Source organism: Podarcis melisellensis, assembly GCF_964234715.1.
Source record: "Podarcis melisellensis genome assembly, chromosome: 1".
Lineage (NCBI taxonomy): Eukaryota > Metazoa > Chordata > Lepidosauria > Squamata > Lacertidae > Podarcis > Podarcis melisellensis.
The window spans coordinates 33172150-33195793 of record NC_138528.1 but is presented as its reverse complement, the minus strand read 5'-3'; the positions used below and the strand labels follow the sequence as shown (position 1 = coordinate 33195793).

The 23644-nt window shown below is 43.0% G+C and overlaps 1 protein-coding gene and 1 long non-coding RNA gene across 2 annotated transcripts in view; both read left to right on the top strand.

Annotated features, from left to right (window-relative positions):
* The window catches only part of LOC309373375, a 173852-nt gene that overhangs the window by 116227 nt on the left and 33981 nt on the right, over positions 1-23644 (top strand). The window lies entirely within an intron of this gene.
* BRMS1L (BRMS1 like transcriptional repressor) lies at positions 395-21676 on the top strand. The gene is made up of 10 exons (XM_081914809.1): positions 395-710; positions 6831-6921; positions 9404-9531; positions 10409-10488; positions 14282-14378; positions 15784-15867; positions 16673-16737; positions 16895-16934; positions 17568-17694; positions 18904-21676. The coding sequence occupies exons 1-10, from the start codon at positions 575-577 to the stop codon at positions 19025-19027; spliced, it is 972 nt and encodes a 323-aa protein (XP_081770935.1). The 5' UTR covers positions 395-574; the 3' UTR covers positions 19028-21676.

Below are 23644 nucleotides of genomic sequence, written 5' to 3'. Positions count from 1 at the left end.
GCATGGCCAATGTCCAAGGATAATGGGAGCTGTAGTCCGGGCAGCATCTGGGCGCCCACAAATTCTCCGTGCCTGCTGCTGCTGCCTCCGTGTACGGTTTTACGGGTCTGACTCCTCAATAAACCCTTTCATAAACATTTCCACCATCTTCATCATTTGTTGCGGCTCTTTTGGCAGGCCGCCTGCAACCCTGGGAAACATTTCCACTTCGGCGCCCCTTCCGCCGCCCACTGAGGGGCGGGCAGGCGGTTAGGTGGAGTGAAGCCTTCCTTCCGAGAGACTACATGTCCCGAGATCCTCCGCGCCGCAGCGAAGCTCCGCCACGCGCCGCTCCGGCTCTGCCGCCCGCCCCGCCGCCCACCCGCGCGCCCCGCCCGTCGGCGGATCGTCGGCCAATGAGCGGCGGCGCGGAGCGTGAGGCTGTGCGGGGCTAAGGTGGATGGCGGGGTTTCTCTGAGGCGGAGCTTCGGCGCGTTGGGGAGGCAGGCGGGCGGGCGGCCAGCCGAGGGCTGTTGTCCCCCGGTCCCAAGGAGCCAGCGACGCCGAGCGCCTGCGGGCTGGGCTGGGCGGCGCGATGCCGGTCCACTCGCGGGAGAAGAAGGAGAACAACCACGACGAGATGGAGGTGGACTACGGGGAGAACGAGGGCAGCAGCTCCGAGGAGGAGGAGTCCGAGAGCTCGTCCGTGTCCGAGGAGGGTGACAGCTCAGGTGAAGGCAGCGGGGCGCCCTCTCTCCTGCCCGCTCGGGCTGGGCCGGGGGGTGGGAAAAGGAGGACTCAGCCCCGCCCCCTCTCCCCGTCCGCCCCGCCCCTTCTCCCGCCCGGTGCTTCCCCCATGCACCCCCTTGGCTGTGGGGCGGAGGGCAGGGCAGCTCGCCCTAGGCGTCGCCCGGGGTAACAATAGGCAGGCAAGATGCTTGCTTTCGTCCAGGGCTGCAAAACCCCGTGCATGCTGGCAGGGGAGAAGGGCCCGTGGAACTCAGTGGAGATCCTTGCCGAGCAGAGCTGCGTAGCATCCCTCTTGCTTGTCCGCGCCTTCCGGAGGCAACCCCCCCCCCAAAAAAAAACCCCACCAGAGCTCCTGCACGCTAGTTGTGTTCATCAGGGATGCCTTCTCTTTCTCTCCCCCCCCCCTTCTGTAAACCAATAAAGTTGCGGGAGCCACCTGTCCTCTCTTGCATTTGGCAAGCCACTACACACCCACATCCACCCACACATACTTGTCCTCCACCCCCTGTCATGTTGCAACCCTGATTAAAAGAAAAAAAGATGCAGGCGTGGATGGATGAGTGAGGAGATGGCTCCAGAGTAGATTAAGATATATTAGCTTCCAAGAAGGAGGCTATTTATTTATTGATAGATAGATAGATAGATAGAGGGAGGAGATGGATAAGACTGATAAGAGAAGGGGAAGGGAAGAGGCATATGAGGCTAGGCAGAGGCAAGGAAATGACTGGACAAACATATATGGTCAGAATTAATTCAGAGTAATGGAAGGGAAAAACAGAATGGAGTGTCTGGGCTCAGATGTGTGGGCAGACTGATGAAGAAAGTAGAGAAAAATCTTAATGCATTCAGGCATCCTCTCCATTTCTACAGTTTGATTCTATTTGACTCCTTTTGAGTTTAAGGTCTTGCTCCCAGGTCAGGGAAATCAAGATCATATTTTTACTGCTTCCTGTGTTACAACAGGCAAGCCTACAGAGAAGAGCCAAACTCAAGCCAGACCTAGCACAGATCTGCTGTACCTAATCTTTAAAGGGAAATGGCATGTATGTATATTCTCCCATGTAGGTTTCCTACATTGTGCGTGTAGGACAGACTGGAGGAGAGAGGGAAACTGAAGTGAGAGCATCTCAACCTGTAGCTATAATTATTTGCACACTAAAATCTGGGAATATGGATTGTCTACGCATGCCCACACACAGTTCGGCATACAATGAGTTTCAGTGAAGAGGTACAGCTGGAGCTCTCCAACATCTGTAGAGTCATAGAGAACACAAGGGAATTCTATGAATAACTAGGGTCCCTGGGAAGGAAGTACAAAGTAGTTTGATCTGACTGGCTAGATTGAGATTGAATTTGGAGGGGGGGACTTGAAGGGAATGGGAGAAGATAAAATTCTTTACATTTTTGCAAACAGTGTTTGGAGAGAAGCATGGGAAGGGAATGCTGCAAAAGAAGGCATAGAAAGTGAGAATGAAACTCTCTACAGCGCAGGTACAGTTGCTATACCAGGAATCTGAGTGCAAGACAGAGTTGCAATTATTTTAGCATGGCTCACAAAATTATGCCCCTCACAAGTCTTGGAGGAGAGATTTGCAAAGTCTCTCAAAAGCACTTGTTTCTCCTTTTCATTCTTGGCATAGCTGTTATAGTGCCATAAAAATCTCTTACCTACCCTCATTTCTTTTCTTCACTGAACTATACTAATAGTGCATTTTCTCCATTTTATGTGCACATCCTCCAACACTTATCCCAACATTACAAAAGCAACAGAGGAAGTAAGTTTCTTTCCCTTCATTTGAGGAGTGAATTGCTTGGCAGAGCAATTAAGCCAACCATAAAAATGGTGTTTGATGAACACTATCCTGGCAGAACTGGAGATCTGCCTAGGCATTTTCAGAGAGGCAGACGTTTTCATCAGTTGCAGCAAAACCAATAGTCTTGTAGCATCTTAAAAACAACAGTAAATTTATTAAGGCATAAGCTCTCATGGACCAGAGTCCACTTTATCAGATGCGTTTATTTTTATTAACTGTTGTTACCAAACAGTTATTTAGTTTCTGTGGCCAGACACCTCTCTTGGATAAACTGCTCTTGAGCCAGTAGTGGCCATGTGCTAGTAGCTCTACTCTAGGCTCATGACCCATGGAAATCTGGCTGGAACCCAGAAAAAATATAATTTATTTTATTTATTTCACCAATTTATGTGCCACTTAATTAGAATTGTCTTGAAGTGGTGTACAAGTAAATCAACACAGAAAAGCTAAACATCAGTTAAAGTCATAAAATGAGAGCATTTGCCCGTGAACATGTAATATGCTTTATTACAAAGAGGACAGGCTTTTTTGCTCTTTTCTCTCACCAACCCCCTCCAATATATGGAGCATTAAAACACTAAACTTTGTGCTCGTCTGTCTTCTTTCAAATACTTAAAAAAAAAAAATTAAGGGTAACATACATTCTGTAAACCAACTGATCTTGTGAGTTCAGTCTTGGTCAGGTTCGAAAACACAGTATTACGGTAAGAACCTCTAGGTATTTTTAAGGGGGAAAACTCTTTCTGGAACAGTACTATATGCGTACATTATTTTAAACTCAAATAGTGAAGTGAAGGACATGAGGCAGGAGTTGATAATGCAGGTGAGCTGCAAGCAAGCTGCCAGCCAGCTCTGTAGAGGCTCCTTTTATTGACACAATATGCAAACCCAGGCAGATACATTTTGGGCTGTGACCTTTACACATCTTCCGGTCCCAATATCGTGGGGTGGTACAAAGTTATTTTGGCACCTGTTTCCACCGCGTCATTTTCCCCTTGCACAATGTATGACGAAAGAGACAAAGGTTACAGACAGGACACTGCAGACTACTGAGACCACAAAAGGTTAGACAGAGGGCAAGATGTTCAGACAGCTGTGGCTTTATCTGTGAGGGGGAGTGTGCTCCACACCCCAAGGTCACGCGTACAGGCAGCTGAGGCTGCCTGCGGGTGGGGAGTGTGCTCCGCTCCCAGCGATCATCCCTACAAAATAGAAGTTGCATTAAGCTTTTAAAATAAACTGAATGTGAATCAGGATTTCTTGCTGGAGTAAGCCGAGTGTTAACACTGTGCAGTGTGCAAGAAAGAGGCTGGATGAAGTGCTGGCACAGCACAATCTCCTTATCCTGTAGTTTGGCAGTTGCATTCGGGTCTAGGCTTGCAGGCTTCTCAGAGGCATTTGGTTGGCTCCTGTGACAACAGGATGCTGGATTAGATGGGCCCTTGGCCTGATCCAGCAGGGCTCTTTTTATGTTCTGACATGAGGATTTCACACTTCGAAATATTTGACTTTGCAGTATTAATCTTTCTAACTTGGAATCCAAATATGGGGGGGGGGCAAACCCCAGGAAAAAGGGAACTATGTTTCCCAGGAGACTTTCCGTCAGACAACTCCCCAGTGCTGTTCACTATTTTAATAGTGGCTAGGATTCATCCTCACTTTTTGAAGACGTATAGTATCAGTAAAAAACAACAACAACCCAGCGGGGATTATGCCAAGTTTCTTCTGAACCACACAGAGTGGATCCAGTGGATTTAGGTAGCAAGCCTACCTAGAAAAGCACTAAATAATTGGCAGCCAGACTTTTGGGGCAAGTACGCCACATGTTGAGGAAAATGCATTTATACACCAACAAAGAGCTCAAGGAGGTTGAGGTCCATATTATCCTCACAACAATCCTGTGAGGCAGATTAGGCCGAGAGACAGCGACTGGCCCAAGGTTACTCAGTAAACTTCATGCTATGTGGAAATTCGAATCCTGGTCTCCCAGGTCCTAGTCCGACACACTAATGTGCCCTGCAGACTACATGCAGCGCCTTTCTCCTTGGTGCCTAGGTACACCAGAAAACCTGTTTGCTTGTGCTATTTGCAGTGCAGTGCTATAGGTTGCAACCCATTGATCAAACTTTCACATTTCAGACTCGTAATACGTTGAAGTGTCAAGCACTTAAGCTACTTACTTGGATGAGCAAATTCTAACCTGGGTTTCTGTCTGGGGTGGGGGAAGTCTCATGCCCAAAGCCATTCTTTTTAGGCCTCTTCAATATTTCATGGAGCACTTTTGTCACTTGTGCTTTCAGTGGAGTGTGGTAAATAAATCCCAACTAGTATGTGCTGTTCTCCCCCCCTCAATTGTTTTTTGATTGGATGGGACTTCTGGAAGCACCAAATCTGTTTTTGAAATGACAAAGCAAGTAGCATGGTGGCAGAGGTAAGCTTCATTTCAGAAATCACGAGGAGATTCTTGGCACAGATTTTATTCATTGCTGGTATAGGTAAAAGTAAAGGACCCCTGGACAGTTAAGTCTAGTCAAAGACAACTATGCGGTTGTGGCGCTCATCTCTCTTTCAGGCCGAGGGAGCCGGCGTTTGTCCACAGATAGCTTTCCGGGTCATATCGCCAGCATGACTAAACCGCTTCTGGTGCAACGGAACACTGTGTTGGAAACCAGAGCACATGGAAACGCCATTTACCTTCCTGCCACAGCAGTACCTATTTATCTACTTGCACTGGCATCCTTTCAAAGTACTAGGTTGGCAGGAGCTGGGACCGAGCAACAAGAGCTCACCCCGTCGCGGGGATTCGAACCACCAACCTTCTTATTGGCAAGCCCAAGATGCTCTGGTTTAGACCACAGCACCACCTGCTAGTATCTTGCTTCTGAATTGGACAAACAGTTAAGCTTTTGTTCATTTTTCTCATCCCAAGAATAATGTCAACAGATAACTGTTGACAGACATGCATTGATTCTTAGGAATGTATCTGTACCAGTTAGTACACAACAGACTTTCTCATGCTATAATTTATACTGCTGTTGGTCATTGTTTGTCAGCCCAGAATTGACTCTGCAAACTCATAAACAAAATCCTGGAGGATTGTTATTGTAAAATATTCCAAAAGAGCCGGTGCACTGTGGTGTCAAAAGGAGCAACATGTCAACAGGAGGTTGTCTCTAGTTCACTTCCTCAATGTACTCTGACTGTCCAAAGACACCATAGCCTTAGCCTTCCATGTGCAATATGGAAATAACACTGATAGGCTGGGATGCAGTTAAGAGGATTATTAAAATATGTGCACTTTTATGAAGCAGCTGTAATGCTTAAAGCTGCTACTTAAATTAGGAAGTATCACTTCTCTGATTTGTCAAGTAAGTGTTGTGTATTCCCCTGAAATAGTTGAAGTACAGAAAGTCATAAATCTGTTATTAGATTTTCTATCTGATTTAGGCCTCCATAATAAAGCACAGAACAATAAAGCAAAATAAAATGTTAGTATAAAACCTTAGAAACTTAAAAGACCTGAGCAAACAAAAAGGGGTATATCTGATAAGAAAAAGAGAATAAGGGTTGTGTCAGGTGCAACTTTCACAGGAGCAAATTTCAGAAATAGGGTGCCACAATAGAATAGGCTCTTTCCTGTCATGGACATTTACTTTCCATCTTGTGGAAAAACCATTACCCAGTAACTACCAGTCCTTGGGTCCATATATTTAGCTTTCAAGAAGATGATCTTGATTAGCATCCTAACATGTAGACAGAGAATGCAACAGATCCCCCCCCTTATTTCTAATTCTACAGTGCATGCCATCCACACGTTCATGAAACACATTAATATTAAAAGAGATGAGTTTAAATTGCCTTGATATAAAACCAGTACCACATCTCCTGGTGATACTGCAAGGGTACTTGCCGTATAGTGAAGAGCTCCAAAAGGGCCTTTCCAAATCCAAAGTCAGTGAATGAGCGGTAGAATGACGTGCAATTCAGTGTAAACAGGTGTAAAGGGATGCATGTTGGGGCAAAAAATATATCTCAATTTCACATGCCCGCTCAAGTGAGTCTGAACTAGTGATGGATGATCCAGTTTGGTTATATTCCAAGATGAATTGTGCAGCAGGAAAAAAATAAAGATGGCCAAGCATTAATTCCTCTTAAAACTTCATCCTTTGGAATATTAACTTTTTGTGTGTTTTTTTAATGAACTGTTTGAGTATAAATTCTATAAAATAGACTGGAGGAAAACCAGTTGCTGTTGTGTATTTTTAAAGTGAATAATTCTGTTCTCAGAAATGGACGATGAGGACTGTGAAAGAAGAAGAATGGAGTGTTTGGATGAGATGTCCAATCTTGAAAAACAATTTACAGACCTCAAAGACCAGTAAGTAAACTACAGATTTGAATTTGCTTTGGATTCTAGTCCTCTCACCATCCTGGGTTAGCTTTGTATTTGGTAAAGCAAGGGAAGGCATAAAATATATTGGGATCTACTGGTACAAATTTGGGTGAATTGCAGTAGATTCACAGGGTTCTCTGATGGGATTATGTGACAGTAGCTACAATGGAAAGGCTTAGATTAGATTGCTGAAGTGTAGGATGCTTGGGAGAAGGCATGAGTAGGCTTTATGGGTAAAAGAATTGTGAGCTCAGATGTGCTATCAAAACAAATCCCTGGGCTGAGACCTCTTCCTTAATTCTCAGTATGTATTTCCCCACCCCTGCCGCCATTCTGCACCTGTCTCTAGTTGATGGATTATAGGTTGTAGTAAAACTAAAAGGTAAGTGGAACACAGGAAGCTGCTGTATGTGGAATCAGACCATCAAAACATCTGCCTCTGTCTTCACTGGCTGGATGTGGCACCTCAAGGCTTCAAATGAGGGTCTTTCCAAGCCCAATCTGGAATTGCCAGGGATTGAATTGATTGTCTTTTGCATGCAAAGCATACAGTGGTACCTCGGGTTACATACGCTTCAGGTTACATACGCTTCAGGTTACACATTCCACTAAGCCAGAAATAGTGCTTCAGGTTAAGAACTTTGCTTCAGGATAAGAACAGAAATCGGGCTCCAGCAGCGCGGTGGCAGCAGGAGGCCCCATTAGCTAAAGTGGTGCTTCAGGTTAAGAACAGTTTCAGGTTAAGTATGGACCTATGGAACAAATTAAGTACTTAACCCGAGGTACCACTGTATGTTCTGCTAATGGACTACAGACCTTCTCCAAGCCTGAAGTCTGCCTATGCCTGATCCAAAGGTTTGTGGAGCAACGTTATGATTGTTTATGCTGAAAGATTAATGTATGCTGGTGAAATTTTGGGAAGTTTCTAGATATTTATTGTATTTTACATGGTTGTGATCTGTGTTGGGACCTCCTTGTGAGGGACAGATAATCAATACAATGATGCGTAGAGATTTCCAATGTAGTTACCATGGAATTTTATATTGCTGTACATCTGAAATGGAAGAATTCACCCTTGTCTTCCTAGACCTTATATGCAAAGGGAGAAGCAACTTTTGCCCTCTGCTAGGGTGGGACATTCTAAAAGGCCATCCTAATTGTGATGGCATAGCCACCTGCATTTTATGCCCATGCCTCCTCCCATTCAAGCAGAAAGTGGGGAAATGGGGTCTTCTCTATGCAGTCGTACCTTGGTTCTCTAACAGAATCCGTTCGACTTCTGAAAATGTTCGAAAACCAAGGTGCAGCTTCTGATTAGCTGCAGGAGCTTCCTGCACTCAGTCAGAAGCTGCATAAGCCGTGTTGGAAGTTCAGGTTCCAAAGAACGTTCACAAACTGGAACACTCACTTCCAGGTTTGCAGTGTTCGGGATCCCAAACATTCGAGTTGCAACGCATTCGAGAACCAAGGTACAAGGATCATGCTGTAGAAGTGAACCAACTTCCCCACCCCTCGCCTTACATAGCTACAATCCACTGCACTTTAGGCGGTTTTTACCAGGCTTGACTCCAACTCTGGAAGTGATATGGGCAGTAACAAAACTCTAGGTAGCAATGGATGCTACAAGGTGAAAGTGTGTGCATGCTTCACTTCACTCTCCCGCACATTCTGCTTCAAATAAAGGCCAGACTGGTCCTGTTTTGTATTTGAATGTGGCAGCTCTAGGTGGACGGCTGCCCTGTAAACTGCAAATCAGGAAACATGGTTTTACTTTCTGGTGCAGAGTGTGAAATTCTTTGGGTTGCTGAAATGGAAGTGTTTGGTAGCACCATAGTGAGGACTCTTGAAACATTCAGTTACTCTGAAACAACACTCACTTGTGCTAAACCAGTTTAAGCCATAATAAGTCCTTAGTCCTACCTCATTAAGGAAAAATTACTTCATTGTGTTTTATCTACAGCTGCTGTGCTGTTTTTACTGAGTTATTAATATTGTTAGCTGCCCTGAGAGCAGGATATGCATTTCAACATTTTAAAAAATAGCAATAAAAATTGGTCATTTTTTTTTAAAGTGAGGGTTCTGTTCTGCATGTTTCCCAGACTAAGACTTGGAATAAATACTGTAAATATCTAGTTAGCAAAGAGTTCCAATTCATATAGCTGTATGTATGTGTTGGGTACTAGGAGACAGTCTTAAATGGATGTCTGATCTTCATCTGTGCGGGCTAAAATCAGGAAGCATAATGTAAAGATCCAGCACTGTATAAGCATTGTGTAAGTGATAATTTTTCTGTACAGTTTTGTTTTTTTAAGTCCTCTGAATTTCTGCAAGGTTGGCAGGTTCAATGGGTTTTCTAGGTTCTGGCCATTGGTGGCTGTGGAAAATGAATTCTTAGTAATGTTAATATACATTATTCTCTACACTACTTTAATGCAATGCACTCCATCTTTCATCTGCATTTTTTAAGACTTTACAAAGAGAGATTAAGCCAAGTGGATGCAAAACTGCAGGAGGTCATTGCGGGAAAGGCACCAGAGTACTTGGAACCGCTGGCAGCTCTGCAAGAAAACATGCAAATCCGAACAAAAGTGGCAGGTAAGTGTGCAAAGGGGTTGTTTTTGACTCAGCTAGGTACTTCTTGTTAGTAGAAGTAAAATACCAACAAAATCATTTAAATCTGCTCCTTTTTAAGTGCTCTTCGGCACTTCTGTCTTTGTTGGTGAAAGATTCAAGGAGGGCATCGTATAAGAATACCCAGAGTAGATGAAATCAAACTCTCATCTCATCTGCTTGGCCTCCAAGGCATTCTCTTATTTACTGGGTTTTTAGCAAGGCAGAGTTAGGCTCTCCTCTCTTCCTCCCACCCCTTTTCCCGCTAGCATAGGAAGCAAACAATAGCAAAGCCTGGGTACATGAGGGAACCGGGGAGCACTTTAGCTGCTTTCCCATACACTTCTATGCCCACTTCCAAGATAGAAAGTGGGCAGTTAATATCTCATCAAGCTTTTACCACATTTAACATTCAAGAATCAAGATGAGCAGAGGAGCAAACGGGCCGCACTCAGAGCTAGAAAAAAGAAAGGACAAGTAGCTTTATTTCTAGCCTGTTTTCCCGGTATCACAGCCCTGATGTGTTTTGGAAGGGGAAATGTGAAAAGGGCACACGAGGGGAAATTTTGTTTGTGTTTACTGGGCACAGGATGGGCAGTGGAGCAAAGAGAGCCTTGTCCTTGGGTTGAATGGGCTGAATTGAAAAGGGGCCTTTTACTGATGGGGAATTTAGAATTCACTTATGGAGAATTCATGAGGGCCAGGCATGATTGGGATTTCACCGCTGTTTAAAATGCCCCATTCCTTAGGGTTTGGTATGTTGCAGCTTATGGGGAAATGCATTGGTAGGTTAAATGAGGCCTGTAGGCCCTATTTTGCTTCTCCCACAGAAGGTTTAAACAGAAAAAATGTTTTTTTGTAGGTATCTACAGAGAGCTCTGTTTAGAGTCCGTGAAAAACAAATATGAATGTGAAATCCAAGCTTCCCGCCAGCACTGTGAGGTACCGTTCATAGCTGAAGAGACTTTTCATTTGTCTGTAACTGTTGGGGCTTGCTTCTGGGGAAACATGCACACAATCAGGTTATGCAGCTGACAAGTTATTTTTGAACGTAGAATATTACAGCATTTTCATCCACAGAAAAGAGAACAATGATTTTAATTACTGGGCTTTCTTGAAAATCATGTTGAAGCTCTTGGTAGCATGTCTAATCAGCCGTGTAAAATCTTAATCTCAAAAGGAAACCAGCGTGCCACCTGAGGGGTACACTGGGAACACAAAATGAAGCAAATTACTTCAGCTAAGTTATGTATGTTTCAAGTTTGCATAAACAAGTGGTTGCTAGGTCAGGTCACTGCCATGTGATTTGTTTCAGTTCTGCAATGCTACCTGAACCACATTTTTGACTGCATCTCTTGTGTGTAGTGTCATTTTCAAAGAACTTTTCTGTGATATGTAGCGTATTTCTGCTGCCTGGAGGGGAAACCAAGAACTCAGACGTTGTTTTGATTCAGAAGAAGATTCATGCGGTACTAAAAATCATTGAGAGGCACTGAAAATCTTTGAATGAGCTCTGGGTGGGATGATTCAATTCAGGCTTGCAGTTCTGTAGTTTCTGGCTTTTTCCCTGAAAAACATAGGCATACTAACTGGTTACTGTAATAATCAAAACATTAGTTTGCAACGAAGAAGAGACTTCATCCTACATTGAGAGCATGATCACAAAAACGTTGGTCATGTAGCTCTGTAGATCCATATATGCCTAAAAACACCAGCTGTAATTGTTAAAGGCTCTTCCTGTAAACAGTTAAAAACACTAAGGCCTGATTCAAGCAAAATTAACAGGATTAAAAATTCCACTGGGTCAACATTAAAGCCTTGCATGAACCTTGCAGCTCTTTGGATCCTGGCTGCAGTGCTTTCCAGAAGTAAAAGGTGCTATATAGCGCACCTGGACAATACAGTGTTTCTTTGTGAGACAAAAATTAATGCCCTGCTTTTTCATAGTTTCCCACAATAAGAAATGCAATAATCACTCCCTTTTAATAGCAAACTCAGATGGTGAGTGTCAACAGAAATGGAGCCAAGAGGGAAGTATGAGTGTGCTTATGGAAACCCTGAGGATGGTGGAGATAATTACACAAACACTCTGAAGGGCCAAAAGAGTGCAGTGAGGACTGAGAATGCTGAATGCCACTTGGGAAGAACAAGGGGTGTGACAACAGATGAAGAGTAAAAGTGCCCTCCTTCAGCCCTTGTATTCCAGAGGATGTGCTGTGTGGCTGGGACTCTGAACAGCAACACTCTTGTTAGAGGTGGTGATGCGCTGCGACATTTTGTTGCATGTTCCACTTGCAAGTAATGCACTTGTACATGGTTTCCCAATAGTATGTGGAAGGTCAAACACAATAGTTCTGATCCAGAACTAGTCCTGGAATTCCCATCTCTCTCTCTCTCTCTCTCTCTGTGTGTGTGTGTGTGTACACACACACACACACACACACACCCTATCAACTGGTTCAAAGAGGCTTGTATGACAGAAATGTGTCCATATCCATTGTTTGCATGGAAGCTTGTTTCTGCATCAAGTTATCAAGTTTCTTCATCAAGTTATTCTGGTGTTTCCAAAGAGCTAAGGTGTTGTACCAGTTTCTTCTTCTCTATTTTATTCTCACAACAACCCTGTGTGGTAGGTTAGGCTGAGAGACAGTGACTGGTCAAAGGACACATTATTGTTACTATCCTTAAAATTTGTATACTGCTCTATACTCATAGGTCTTGGGGCATTTCACAACACAAAGTTACAATATACAAAGCACAAAATACATAATAAAAATAATCAAAACAATTAACAATACTAATGTATGCACAACAATACTAATGTATAAACGATACACTCCCCAGCAAAAGCCCCTAAACGATACCCCAACTCAAATACAAATACAAAAATCCAAATTAACATATAACATTTAACAACAATTTAAAACAACGGGCCCCCCCAATAAAACAGTACCCACCCAAGTTAAAATCCCATTCCTGTTAAAACAATAACTGGGTGCAGTGGTGGGTGGGATTGGCAAAGTTTTTTGCCCCCTTTTTAATTTTATTTTTATTTTTTACTGAAGATGAATGAGCAGAAGTTAAATGCACATAATTGTGAGTTACCTGAATAAGTGTAGATGTTGCATGTTTTAAATTCAGAATTCAATTTAAACCATATTGTTTCCAACTTTTTTTTTGAGAAATAAATCAAAATATCTGTTTTTAATATGCATAATCCACCCTGAGTTCCCTCAGAATGATCAGAATCCAAAGATCTAGTTCATGCTGAAGGGATTGATTGCACCACGGGATTCTTGATTTTGAATATAAGGCGGCTACATATTGATAGCCCCCCCGCAATATGTTCCAAGCATGATATACTGTGTGGCCAGTGGGGAAGGAAGGGAGGCTACTTTTGCAGGGATACACGACCTGAAATTTCTTAAAGCATCTCCAAGCACACAGGACTAGTTGCATAGTCTTCGTATTCCAGCTGCATTGCTTCTTTTACAGTGGCACCTTGGTTCTCAAACTTAATCCATTCCGGAAGTCCGTTCCTAAGCCAAAACGTTCCAAAACCAAGGCACACTTTCCCATAGAAAGTAATGCAAAACACATTAATCCGTTCCAGACTTTTAAACACAACCCCTAAAACAGCAATTTAACATTAATATCTATTAATGTTAATTACTATCTAACATTAATTACTATCTAACGAGACCATTGATCCATAAAATGAAAGCAATAATCAGTGTACTGTACTATAAAATAAATAAAACAGTATTGTAGGTGATAAAAATTAAAATTATTATTTTTTCTTACCTGCACTGATGATCGTCATTGTTTGCATGAGGGCTTTCATCCATTTCCGCAGTCACACAATCAATCAGTAGCTGAACTGTGTTCCACACAATCACAAAAACAAATTAACCGAAAAAGCCTCAAAAACAAAAACGCAAAATAAATAGCAAAAACAAAAGTGCCCGACTTAATCCATTCCGTAAGTCCGTTTGGCAGCTTCTGTTTGGTGCAGGCTCCCCGAAAACAATAGCCAACAGCCGCATCGGACGTTCAGCTTCCGAAAAACGATCCAAACCTGGAACACTTACTTCTGGGTTTTCAGCCTTTGAGAACCAGGCGTTTGAGTACCAAGATGTTTGAGAACCAAGGTACCACTGTACTCCCCCCCCCCCCCAGATGACTTGAAATTCTCCCATGTGTTCCTACAGGTTGCTTTTCCTGAGCCCTTTGCAAGTAGCTACATACAGATCATAACATATTTAGAAGGAAAATGAGGTTTTGGGTTTCTCCTTTTTTAAGACTAGTGTGTTCATTTTCTTGCGTTTATATCATTTTCCACTGTTTGGAAAATATGGGTAAAGCCCTTCACATTTATCAGGCTAGGCTTGGTGCTTTGTAGATTCAAAACACTTCTTGGAAGACGAAAACCCCTTTTAACCCCTCGCTTTTGTTATGCCATGCACCCACTTGAATGTTCTGCAGGATGTTAACCCTTCTGTGTGCTATTGCATCTGCCTCACGCACCTGAGACTACCTTTCTCAACATCAGAAGACAGTCTTTTTGCATTGCCTCTGGCACTCTGAACCCAGCGAGAGAACGGTTCTTATACATCAGGTCTCTTTGTTGGAAGCTTCTTCCGTTGCTCTTGAGTGCCCCAATCCAGTAGAAGATGATGTGTTGGCTGCTTTTCGTTGGCTAATGTTTGACTACATTGTTAACTTTTCCTTTCAGAGTGAAAAGCTCTTGTTGTATGACACAGTTCAAAGTGAACTGGAAGAGAAAATCAGACGACTTGAAGAAGACCGACATAGCATTGACATTACCTCAGGTAACTAAGAGCTGGTGGAGTGTCCTGACTCCTAGTTCTTGACGACAAAGACTTGAAGAAAGATTCTTTCCAAAGGCTTTAATGTATAGATTACCGCTGCACATATGCAGATTACTGGTTTAAGGCACTTCAGGCAATCCTAAACACAGCTATATGAAAGGCAGGTACCAAACACAGCTATATGAAAGGCAGGTACCAAAGTTTTAGACATTGATCCTACATTGCCACACCCCTTTTGCTATTCTATATATAGGAATGGGGGGGCCCATCTTAGGGCAGTAAGCGTTTCTGAAATCTCTCACTATGCCTAGTGTGCAGAATCTACTGTTCTCTTGCTGTTCTCTGGCTTCGGCCCAGTATACCTGAAGGGGCGTCTCCACCCCCATTGTTCAGCCCGGACACTGAGGTCCAGCTCCAAGGGCCTTCTGGCAGTTCCCTCACTGCAAGAAGTGAACCAGGCAGAGGGCCTTCTTAATAGTGGCACCTGCCCTGTGGAACGCCCTCCCATCAGATGTCAAGGAAATGAACAACTATCTGACTTTTAGAAGACATCTGAAGGCAGCCCTGTTTAGGGAAGTTTTTTATGTTTGATGTTTTACCATGTTTTTAATATTCTGTTGGAAGCCGCACAGAGTGGCTGTGGAAACCCAGCCAGATGGGTGGGGTATAAATAATAAATAATTATTATTATTTATTACTGTTGTTTGGCTTCTCCTGGACCTAGGTGATAAGGGAAGTGTCTCTGCCTCCTGAGAGGTGGATGGGACCAGTGAAACATCCCCTTCTGTGTAGGCAGAGCTACTCCCAGTAACTGGCGGCTCTGGGGTGGGCGATGCAGAGAGCGTGTCAGAGAGAGGGCGTGTCAGAGAGAGGCTGTGACTACCTTGGAGAGAGAGAGAGGTGGGACTTTCGGCTCTCATCACGGGGGCAAATGAGATGGAAGAGCAGGTTGGGGGAAAACTCCATCCCCCGGGGTCATTGCTCACACTGCCACACTGCCAGCAGCGGCTCCCATATTCCACTGGAGCCTTCTTCCGGCACCTTGGGCAGTTCTCAATCTGCATTGTCTTGACTCAGTCAGCCCATAACATAAAGGTTATGGAAATGGAAAGGAAGAGAAATGGAAAGGAAGAGTGTACATGAAGTGACCAAATACTTGTGTCAAGTTGGAGTTGGTCACTGGCATGGTTTATAACACTCAAATGCAAAGGTCTCTCTCTTGGCCTAATGCCATATAGAAAAATCTTTTCTAAATGTTAATAAGACGGGATAGTCAGTGTAAGTGGCAGTTCCAGTTCCAAAAGCAGCACAGCTTGCTTATCAATTGTATGTATAGATGAGCTTGGTGACCTGTGTGCTATGTGAAGAAAATTGTTTTAACTGCTACGTTCTTACATTTCCTCAGAGTTATGGAATGATGAACTTCAGTCTAGGAAAAAAAGGAAGGATCCCTTCAGTCCCGATAAGAAGAAACCGGTTGTTGTATCAGATATCCTTTTCATGGTTGCCAACTGGATATAATATTCGCTGAATTACAGTGCTGCTGGTTGTTAACACTTCATAAAACTTTCATTAAGAAACTAAGTGGGGTGAAACACAAGACAATGGTTTGAAAGCTGAGAATTTAGAACAATATTTTTCTTGGGGACTAAGAGCTGGTCTGTCCATTAGGATTGTCACTCCTTCTTTTGCACAGTATGTGGTATGGTTATAGTAACAGGATGATGCTCAAAAGCTAAGTCATACTCAATGTAGACCCATTAAAATGAGTGGACATGGTTCTACTGCTTTCAGTGGCTCTAGTCTGATTATGAATAATGTTGGATATCACCCTCCTGGTTATAATGTGGATTATTAAAGAGAAGATGGCAGGTGGTACAGCATAAAATCTCCATCTAGTGATAACCCAGCATTCCTATTCTCCAACCCCCACAACTTTTTTAAAAAGCCTAAGAGTTTGCAGAAATTTTGGCAACAGTTGTAATGAGATGCCTTTGTTTTTCTGTGCATGTATGCAGAGGAACCTGCCACAACCACAACTTTTCATTCTTTAGAACCCGAAAGGATGTGTAGCCACACAATGAGTCCTTTTGAATACAAGGAAATGAAGCAATGCTGCTTCACAGATAAATTTGTGTCGGCGCTCCAAGGCATCCCTTGGGATCTGTCTTGGTACAGATTTTAGTTGCATTATACCAAGCATACTTCAAAGTGATCTGCTAGAACCTTTTTAAAAAACAAGAAAAAACAACTTGACCCTCTTTGGAAATGTGCAAGTCCCTTAACATATTAACGACCCTATATAGTGTACATGCTGCAAGATCTTGATATACTTGAAGACTGGACCACAATAAGAAAGGTATTGTTGAATGTTGCTCTCTGTATTCCTTTTTCTTTTAAAGAAAATGGCTGGTATGAATGGGCATAGCTTAGGTTTCAAGAGGGATGCTCTTTAAAGCAAAGCTCCTAAGTTGATTTGCCGAAATGATGACTAACTTACCATTTTTTAATTTCAGGCAATGGCTACTTTGGGGCCACATAGAGTGAAAACAGAACGTAAGGACAATCTGCTTTATACTTGTTCAATCCTTGCCTCTATAATAGCTCAGGATTTCTCAGCCACAGATGCTAAGAGTTTACTATGGGGAGTTCTTAATTGTGTACGGATTAGGCAGCAAGACACTGTTTTTTGTCTTGTGTGGTGTGGAAAGACTTTCTGTCCTTTTAGAGAACTTAAGTGGATCCCTTCTGTAGTAGGGAGTGGAGAACCTTGTAGGAAACCTTCCAAGGGCCACATGGCAGTAACTGGGGGGTGGGGGTGGTATAAGCAAAAGTTGGTGGAGCACCAAGTACTGATCTACTCACACAAACCTCTTCATCCTTCAGGCATTTAAGAGCATTATGAGAGTTCAAGGACATTCTAACCTGGCAAAAATACTCAAGTAGGGTGCAATGCAGAGCCAGTTATGGGTGTAGTTTGTGGAAATGGGGAGTGGCTGGAGAGGCTCCAGGGCCAGAGGGAAAGGCCTGGGGGGCCGCATTCAGTCCCTGTGGCTGAGGCTCCCCATTCCTGTTCTATAGTTGTGGGAGGCGTTCCAAGCCAAAAGGCAAACTCAGAGTAGAAATGAGGTAGACAGAAATTGCCTTCTTAAATCTCCTGTTCTGTTTTGTCTGCACTGATTCTTTCAGCCCCTGTGAAGTTGGAAAAACATGTACACAATGCAAGATCTGAAGATGGAAGGCTGTATTATAATGGGGAGTGGTACGGACGTGGACAAGCGATATGTATTGATAGGAAAGATGAATGCCCTGTAAGGTAAAGATAGCGGGCAGGATTCACCTAGTGAACCTGTCTCTGGTTGGAGGAACCTCGAGAGTCTTAGTTAAAAGAATAAACAAAGCAGACCCCCACAAGACTCAAGTCTGTGAATAAATTTATATTATATACTGAATGATGTTCTTGTATGGGGAAAGTACATAGTACATACCAGGCATAGGCAAACTCCAGCCCTCCAGATGTTTGGGACTACAATTCCCATCATCCCTAGCTAACAGGACCATTGGTCAGGGATGATGGGAATTGTAGTCCCAAACATCTGGAGGGCCGGAGTTTGCCTATACCTGGTACATACAGACAATATAAACATTAATTTATAAACATATAGAGAGAAATGAGTTAAATCACAGCAGGATTAGAGAAGCTTGTCTATGCATCACTCAATGAGAACTTTTGTCAGTATGGAGTCAATAGCAGAATGACTAGCTGGCAACAATGTAGCTACAGTAGCATCCGCAGAGGTGACTTTTGTATCCTATAGTAATAGTATGCTTTCATATAGGGTACCTTATTATGCCTATCAGTAGCAATCCCACAACAAATCGCGCTTCCATCAGTGTTACTTACAATAGCTAGATGCTATTGTAGGATTCCTACTGATAGGCATTGTAAAATATACTATACAGACGGCAGCTGTTTTGCGCAGAGATTCCATTTCTGGTCCCTGCATTTGTCAGTGTTTGTAAGCCAGCCCATTATGCCCCACCCCATTACTCCCTGCCCCCGTTATGCCCTCTTCACAGTCCAAAAGGACTGACGTGTCGACAGCCGCACATCAATTGGACATGCTGAGGATGGTCTCCACCTGTACAAAAGCAAACTGTACTATAGGATACTGACTTCAGCATCCTATAGAGCGCTGCTGTAGCTACATCATTGCCAGCTAGTCACTCTGCTGTTAAGCCTGTGCACGTGCCTCTCTCTCTCTTTCCCTTCCTTAACAAAGGGCGGCTATTAAAGATGTGAACGGTTGGTAAACAGACATAGTAATGTTTAGTACACTTCCAATATCAGTGTTCCTGTATTTTATTAACTATCCTTAATTTAATGAGGCACTTGTTATAATGCTTGTGTGTTCTATTACCAATAATTACAGTACCGTTTATAAATGGCAGTGCAGTTTAAGGTGATCCTGTAGTTTTATATGGACACTAATGTGCTCCTGATTCCCCCCTCCTTTCTTTTCAGTGCCATAATTACAACAATTAACCATGATGAAGTGTGGTTTAAGAGGCCTGATGGAAGCAAATCCAAACTGTATATTTCTCAGCTACAGAAAGGAAAATATTCAATCAAGCATAATCACAACTGACCGTTAAACCAACCAGACAGTGTTATCCTGCTAGATGTGCCATGAGATGAAAGATGTATTTACTATTTGTTCTCATCTATTTTGTGTGGCAGTATCTGTGTATTTGTAGTTGTGTCAGTAATCTTCATACAAATGTCTTAGAATAAGTGACACATAATCATGTCGACCATGACGTCTCGCCTCTAATTCGGCTCCAGCGTCTCAGATAGAAAACGTTAACCTTTTGGAGAGCCTGAGAACATCTGACTAAGCCTGCAGTCCTACAAAGCTATGTGCATGCATGGGGGAGAATGGCGCATGCAGCTGCTTGGGATCTTTTAAGTTTCTTTTGCAGCTGCTTGCCTGGCTCAATGTGTGAGCCAATTTTAAAACTGCCTATTGAGCTGCTGGGGGAAGTGAGAGGATGCTGCAGAAAGACACCACCTGGGCACATTTTTGGTTCTTCACCACATGGCACACTAGCTTCTAAGACTGTAGTCTAAATCCACTTGTATAAAATGGGAAAGAAGTGCTATTTATATATATAAAGAAATGAATGGATCATGTGATGATTGTGTTGTCTATCACTACATATATAAGAACTCCTTGAATTTTAGAAAACATGTCATGTTTGTCTTGCAAACCTATGTTAGCTTGCGCAAATGTTACATTGATGTAGCCTAATGGAAAAGTATACTTAGATGGGCAACTGGAAAAAAGTGGAGACCCCCCCAAACAGTTATCCTAGCTGGGTTACTTCAGAAAAACTGTTACTAATTTCTATTAAAACTAGCACCGTCGGGGGGTGGGGTGGAGAATCAGTGCAAAAGCAAAGGACTCTTTCCGTTTCTGCTAGTATTAAGTCCCCTCTCCAAAGGTCAAGAGTGCCTGGTCTGAAAATGGTAAACCGATAACCAAAAGTATTGCTGCATATAGCTCTGTAATTAAATGTATCCGTAGTCCAATGATGTGTAATCCTTTAAAATTGTACCCTGGGCAGAAACCATGGTGTTTGCTGCTTAACAACCTCAAAAAGTTAGCATTTGTAAGCTTAGCATCAGGAGTAAGATCTTTTAGTTTTACCTTACGTGTTCGACGTGGAACAGACTTCCTCAGAAGGTGGTGGACTTCCATGGAGTTTTTTTTAAAGCAGAGGTTGGCTGGCCACCTGTTATGGGTGTTTTAGTTGAGATTCCTGTATTGCTGGGGATTTGACCCCAGGGTCCTATCCAGCTCTGCAATTCTATGAGTCTGTGTTGGAGGCGTGAACCGTGGCTGGGTGGAAGGAGGAGGAGATGTTACTTGGTGCACTTTACTATCCATTGAGATGGGCCTTTGAAGGAAGTCTGCATCTGATGGAAAAGGCTGCCAAAAGTGTTTTTACGTTCTAGGTTGGACTGGTGCTAAATCTGGAATCTTAACATGCATCTTAACTCTCTATTTCAAGTCCTGAATTGAAACCCCTATGTGTAAAATAAATTAATCAGTGTGTTTGCAGTACTCCAGTCTCATCCCAGCAAGCAAATATCATGGTGGGCCTGGATGGACATCTTAGGGGAGTCTGCTCTACTTGAAAATGGCATCCCATGGAAAAATCAAGGGAGTTATCCAAAGCAGCGCTAAGTAGTAACTTACTCCATCAGCATAAGGATTTCTGCTTGAGTGGAACTTCCCCCACAGCCCCTCCCATCTGTTCTAGGAGTTCTCATAACCCTCTGAAGTGGATTTGTGGAGTGGGGGTGGTTCTGTTGCACAAGCAGGAATCCTTGTGCATTAGTTGGATGCTACCCCAAGTATTTTTATGTCTCATCGTTCAAATTTGAGCTTAAAGTGTATTGGAAGTGAGGAGCCCTAAAGCTGGATTCAATGGGCAGGATTCTGACAATTTGCTCTTCTTGTAAATTCTTACCCTGTCGCCTCTTTTGCATCCAGAGCAGTTTCAGCTCAGCCTAGCAGCAAGAGCCTGCCTGAGCTCAGAGCAACGTACACTGAGACTATTGTCTTCTTTTTAAAAATAAAAAATGAAGGATTGGCAGCGTCGGCCTTTGCGCACTTCTGCAGGTTGGAATCTCATCTGTCCTTCAGTATCAACAGGTGTGTGTTTTAAACGTGTGTGTGTGTGTGTGTGTTTGTACATACATATACACACTAACCTTGCAGCAATCTGCATTACTGTCCAAGCTGGGGCACTTGAGCATTGCTGGATAGAACCATGGGATGCCAGCCATTCCTGCTTAAATAACTATTTCTTGTGTTCATGTTACCATGCTTCCACTATGGCTGGTAATATGACACATCTCCTCTGTGTTGGAATTGTCTCTCACTTGCCAGTTTGATTGATTCTAGTTGCTGGGGCTCAGAATAAAGTCTTATCCTGGTTTATAAACTGCTTTCATGTTTATGTGAAAATGTATTTACCGATTATGCGAAACCCATTTGACTGTTGTCAGAAGTCTATAATCCCAGGCTTCTGAAATTGGCCTGCAACGGTTTTCTTCTTACTCTGCATGTCACACATATTAGCCAAATGTATATAAAGTAATTCTGACAGGTTGGCCTTTGACAAAACCTACTGTATGTACACAGTTTGATAAAGCTTTTTTTGTAATGAGATATTTGTATTTTTTAACCTAGTATATAAATAAATGAACCTGTCATGGAGAATCTGAATAGTTGTACAGCTTTGTGAATGTGGTTTCTGTAGTGTAAACCTTTTTTTTTAAAAAAAAAAATGCCGTGTATTCAAGCACCTTGGAGGAGGAAATATTTTAAAATTTTATTGCCTAATCTAATGGACTAATAGTTCTGATACTCTATGCAAACAACTGAAGCAGCAGTTATTCTCAAACCATTTGTTTCTACGGCAACAAGAGCCTGTGAACCTACGCTATATACAGAGAAGCCACTGGCTAGCTACACCAACACTATCACTGGCTCCAATCATTGCAGCAATGAGGCTGGCTGTGAGCAAAGGTAATGGTCTTGGCTCACTGGTAGAGCTCATGCTGTGAATGCAAAGTCCACTCCCCAGCATCTCCAGGATAGGACTGGGAAAAACACCTGCCTGAAACCCTGGAGAGTTGCTGTGAGTCAGTGCAGACAGTACTGAGTTAGACTGACCAATGGTCTGACTCAGCGGAAAGTATTTTCCTGCATCTTCAAAATGAGCTCTGACAAATCCTTACAGAAAGCACGTCTGCAGTCCTGTCACCAGTGCTAGCACTACTACTACTACCATGTGTGCTTTGACTGCCTCAGGCAGTTTCTCTCCTCTGGCAATAGAAAAGGCAAGGGAAGATGCTGCCACTGCAGAGCAAGGTTGACTATTGAGGGAAATACGGCCGAGGGGGCTGGAACGGCGCTCTGGCAATTCATTCAGTAGCTGCTACAGGTGACCATAGGCTTCTGTACACATAAAATATTCACATGCTTCTGTATGAATCGGCCGTTAGCTGTACATTTATCCGTTTGCTTTCATTCTTAGATTACAGGTGTTTGTTAATTTGAAAATTTAAAATTCAGTGTTTGAGTTGAAAAATTCCTGGCACGCACAGGAAACTGGTGATCCCATTCATGAAACGCTTTCCCCAGGAGACTTGCCTGGAGCCTGCATTGCATATTTTCAGTGCCAGGCAAGGACTTTCCTCACAGGCTATTAACACCCGATTGCTACTTCTAGGGTATTATTTAGCTGGTTAACATGAATAGTGATCGTGCTTATATGGTGGTTAGGGGCTGAGTTTTAAAAATTATTTTATGGAGGATCTGTTTTAATTTTATATGTTTTCTTTGTGTTTTGCTTCTTTTTGCAAGTTTTTTTTTGTATAAGGCAAGTAAGTAAATTATACAGGTATGCCACAGCGGAAAACATATGAATCACCTTTCTAGTGATTATGGTTTTAAAAACCTGTAAAAATGTTAACTGAGCCTGAAAATGCTGTTCTTTAAACATGGATGATTTTCTGTTTTTAGACCTATCTTCATATAATATGAAGAACACCATTTTCCTTGACCTTGTTCTGTGTTTGTGTATAAAGCATAGAATTATTTAAAAGCTGGTATCCTATACAAGAGAAGCCTTGAACCTGGGGCATTCAGCTTACAAAGCATTTCTGTGCTCTATCACTGAGCTGATACCCTTCCCATGTATTTGTGTCCACATAACTGTACTTCACAGTGCCCACTATGGACATGTTAAGTATCTGGTTAATTACAAATTGCATAATGATGACTTGCCTCAGTATTGAAATGTGTTTAAGATCTGCATTTCATGCTTTAGATTTCTGACTCCTCTGCCTTGTTCTAGAAGACAAAGATGGGCAGATGTTATGGCAGCCTATCTTGAGCCAAATGCGGGTGGCGCTGTGGTCTAAACCATAGAGCCTCTTGGGCTTGCTGATCGGAAGGTTGGCAGTTTGAATCACTGTGACGGGGTGAGCTCCCATTGCTCTGTCCCAGCTACTGCCAACCTAGCAGTTCGAAAGCATACCAGTGCGAGTAGATAAATAGGTACCGCTGCGGCAGAAAGGTAAACTGCAATTCTGTGTGCTCTGGCACTTGTCACGGTCCTCCGTGTGTCAGTAACGGTTTAGTCACGCTGGCCACATGACCCGGAAAGCTGTCTGTGGACAAACACCG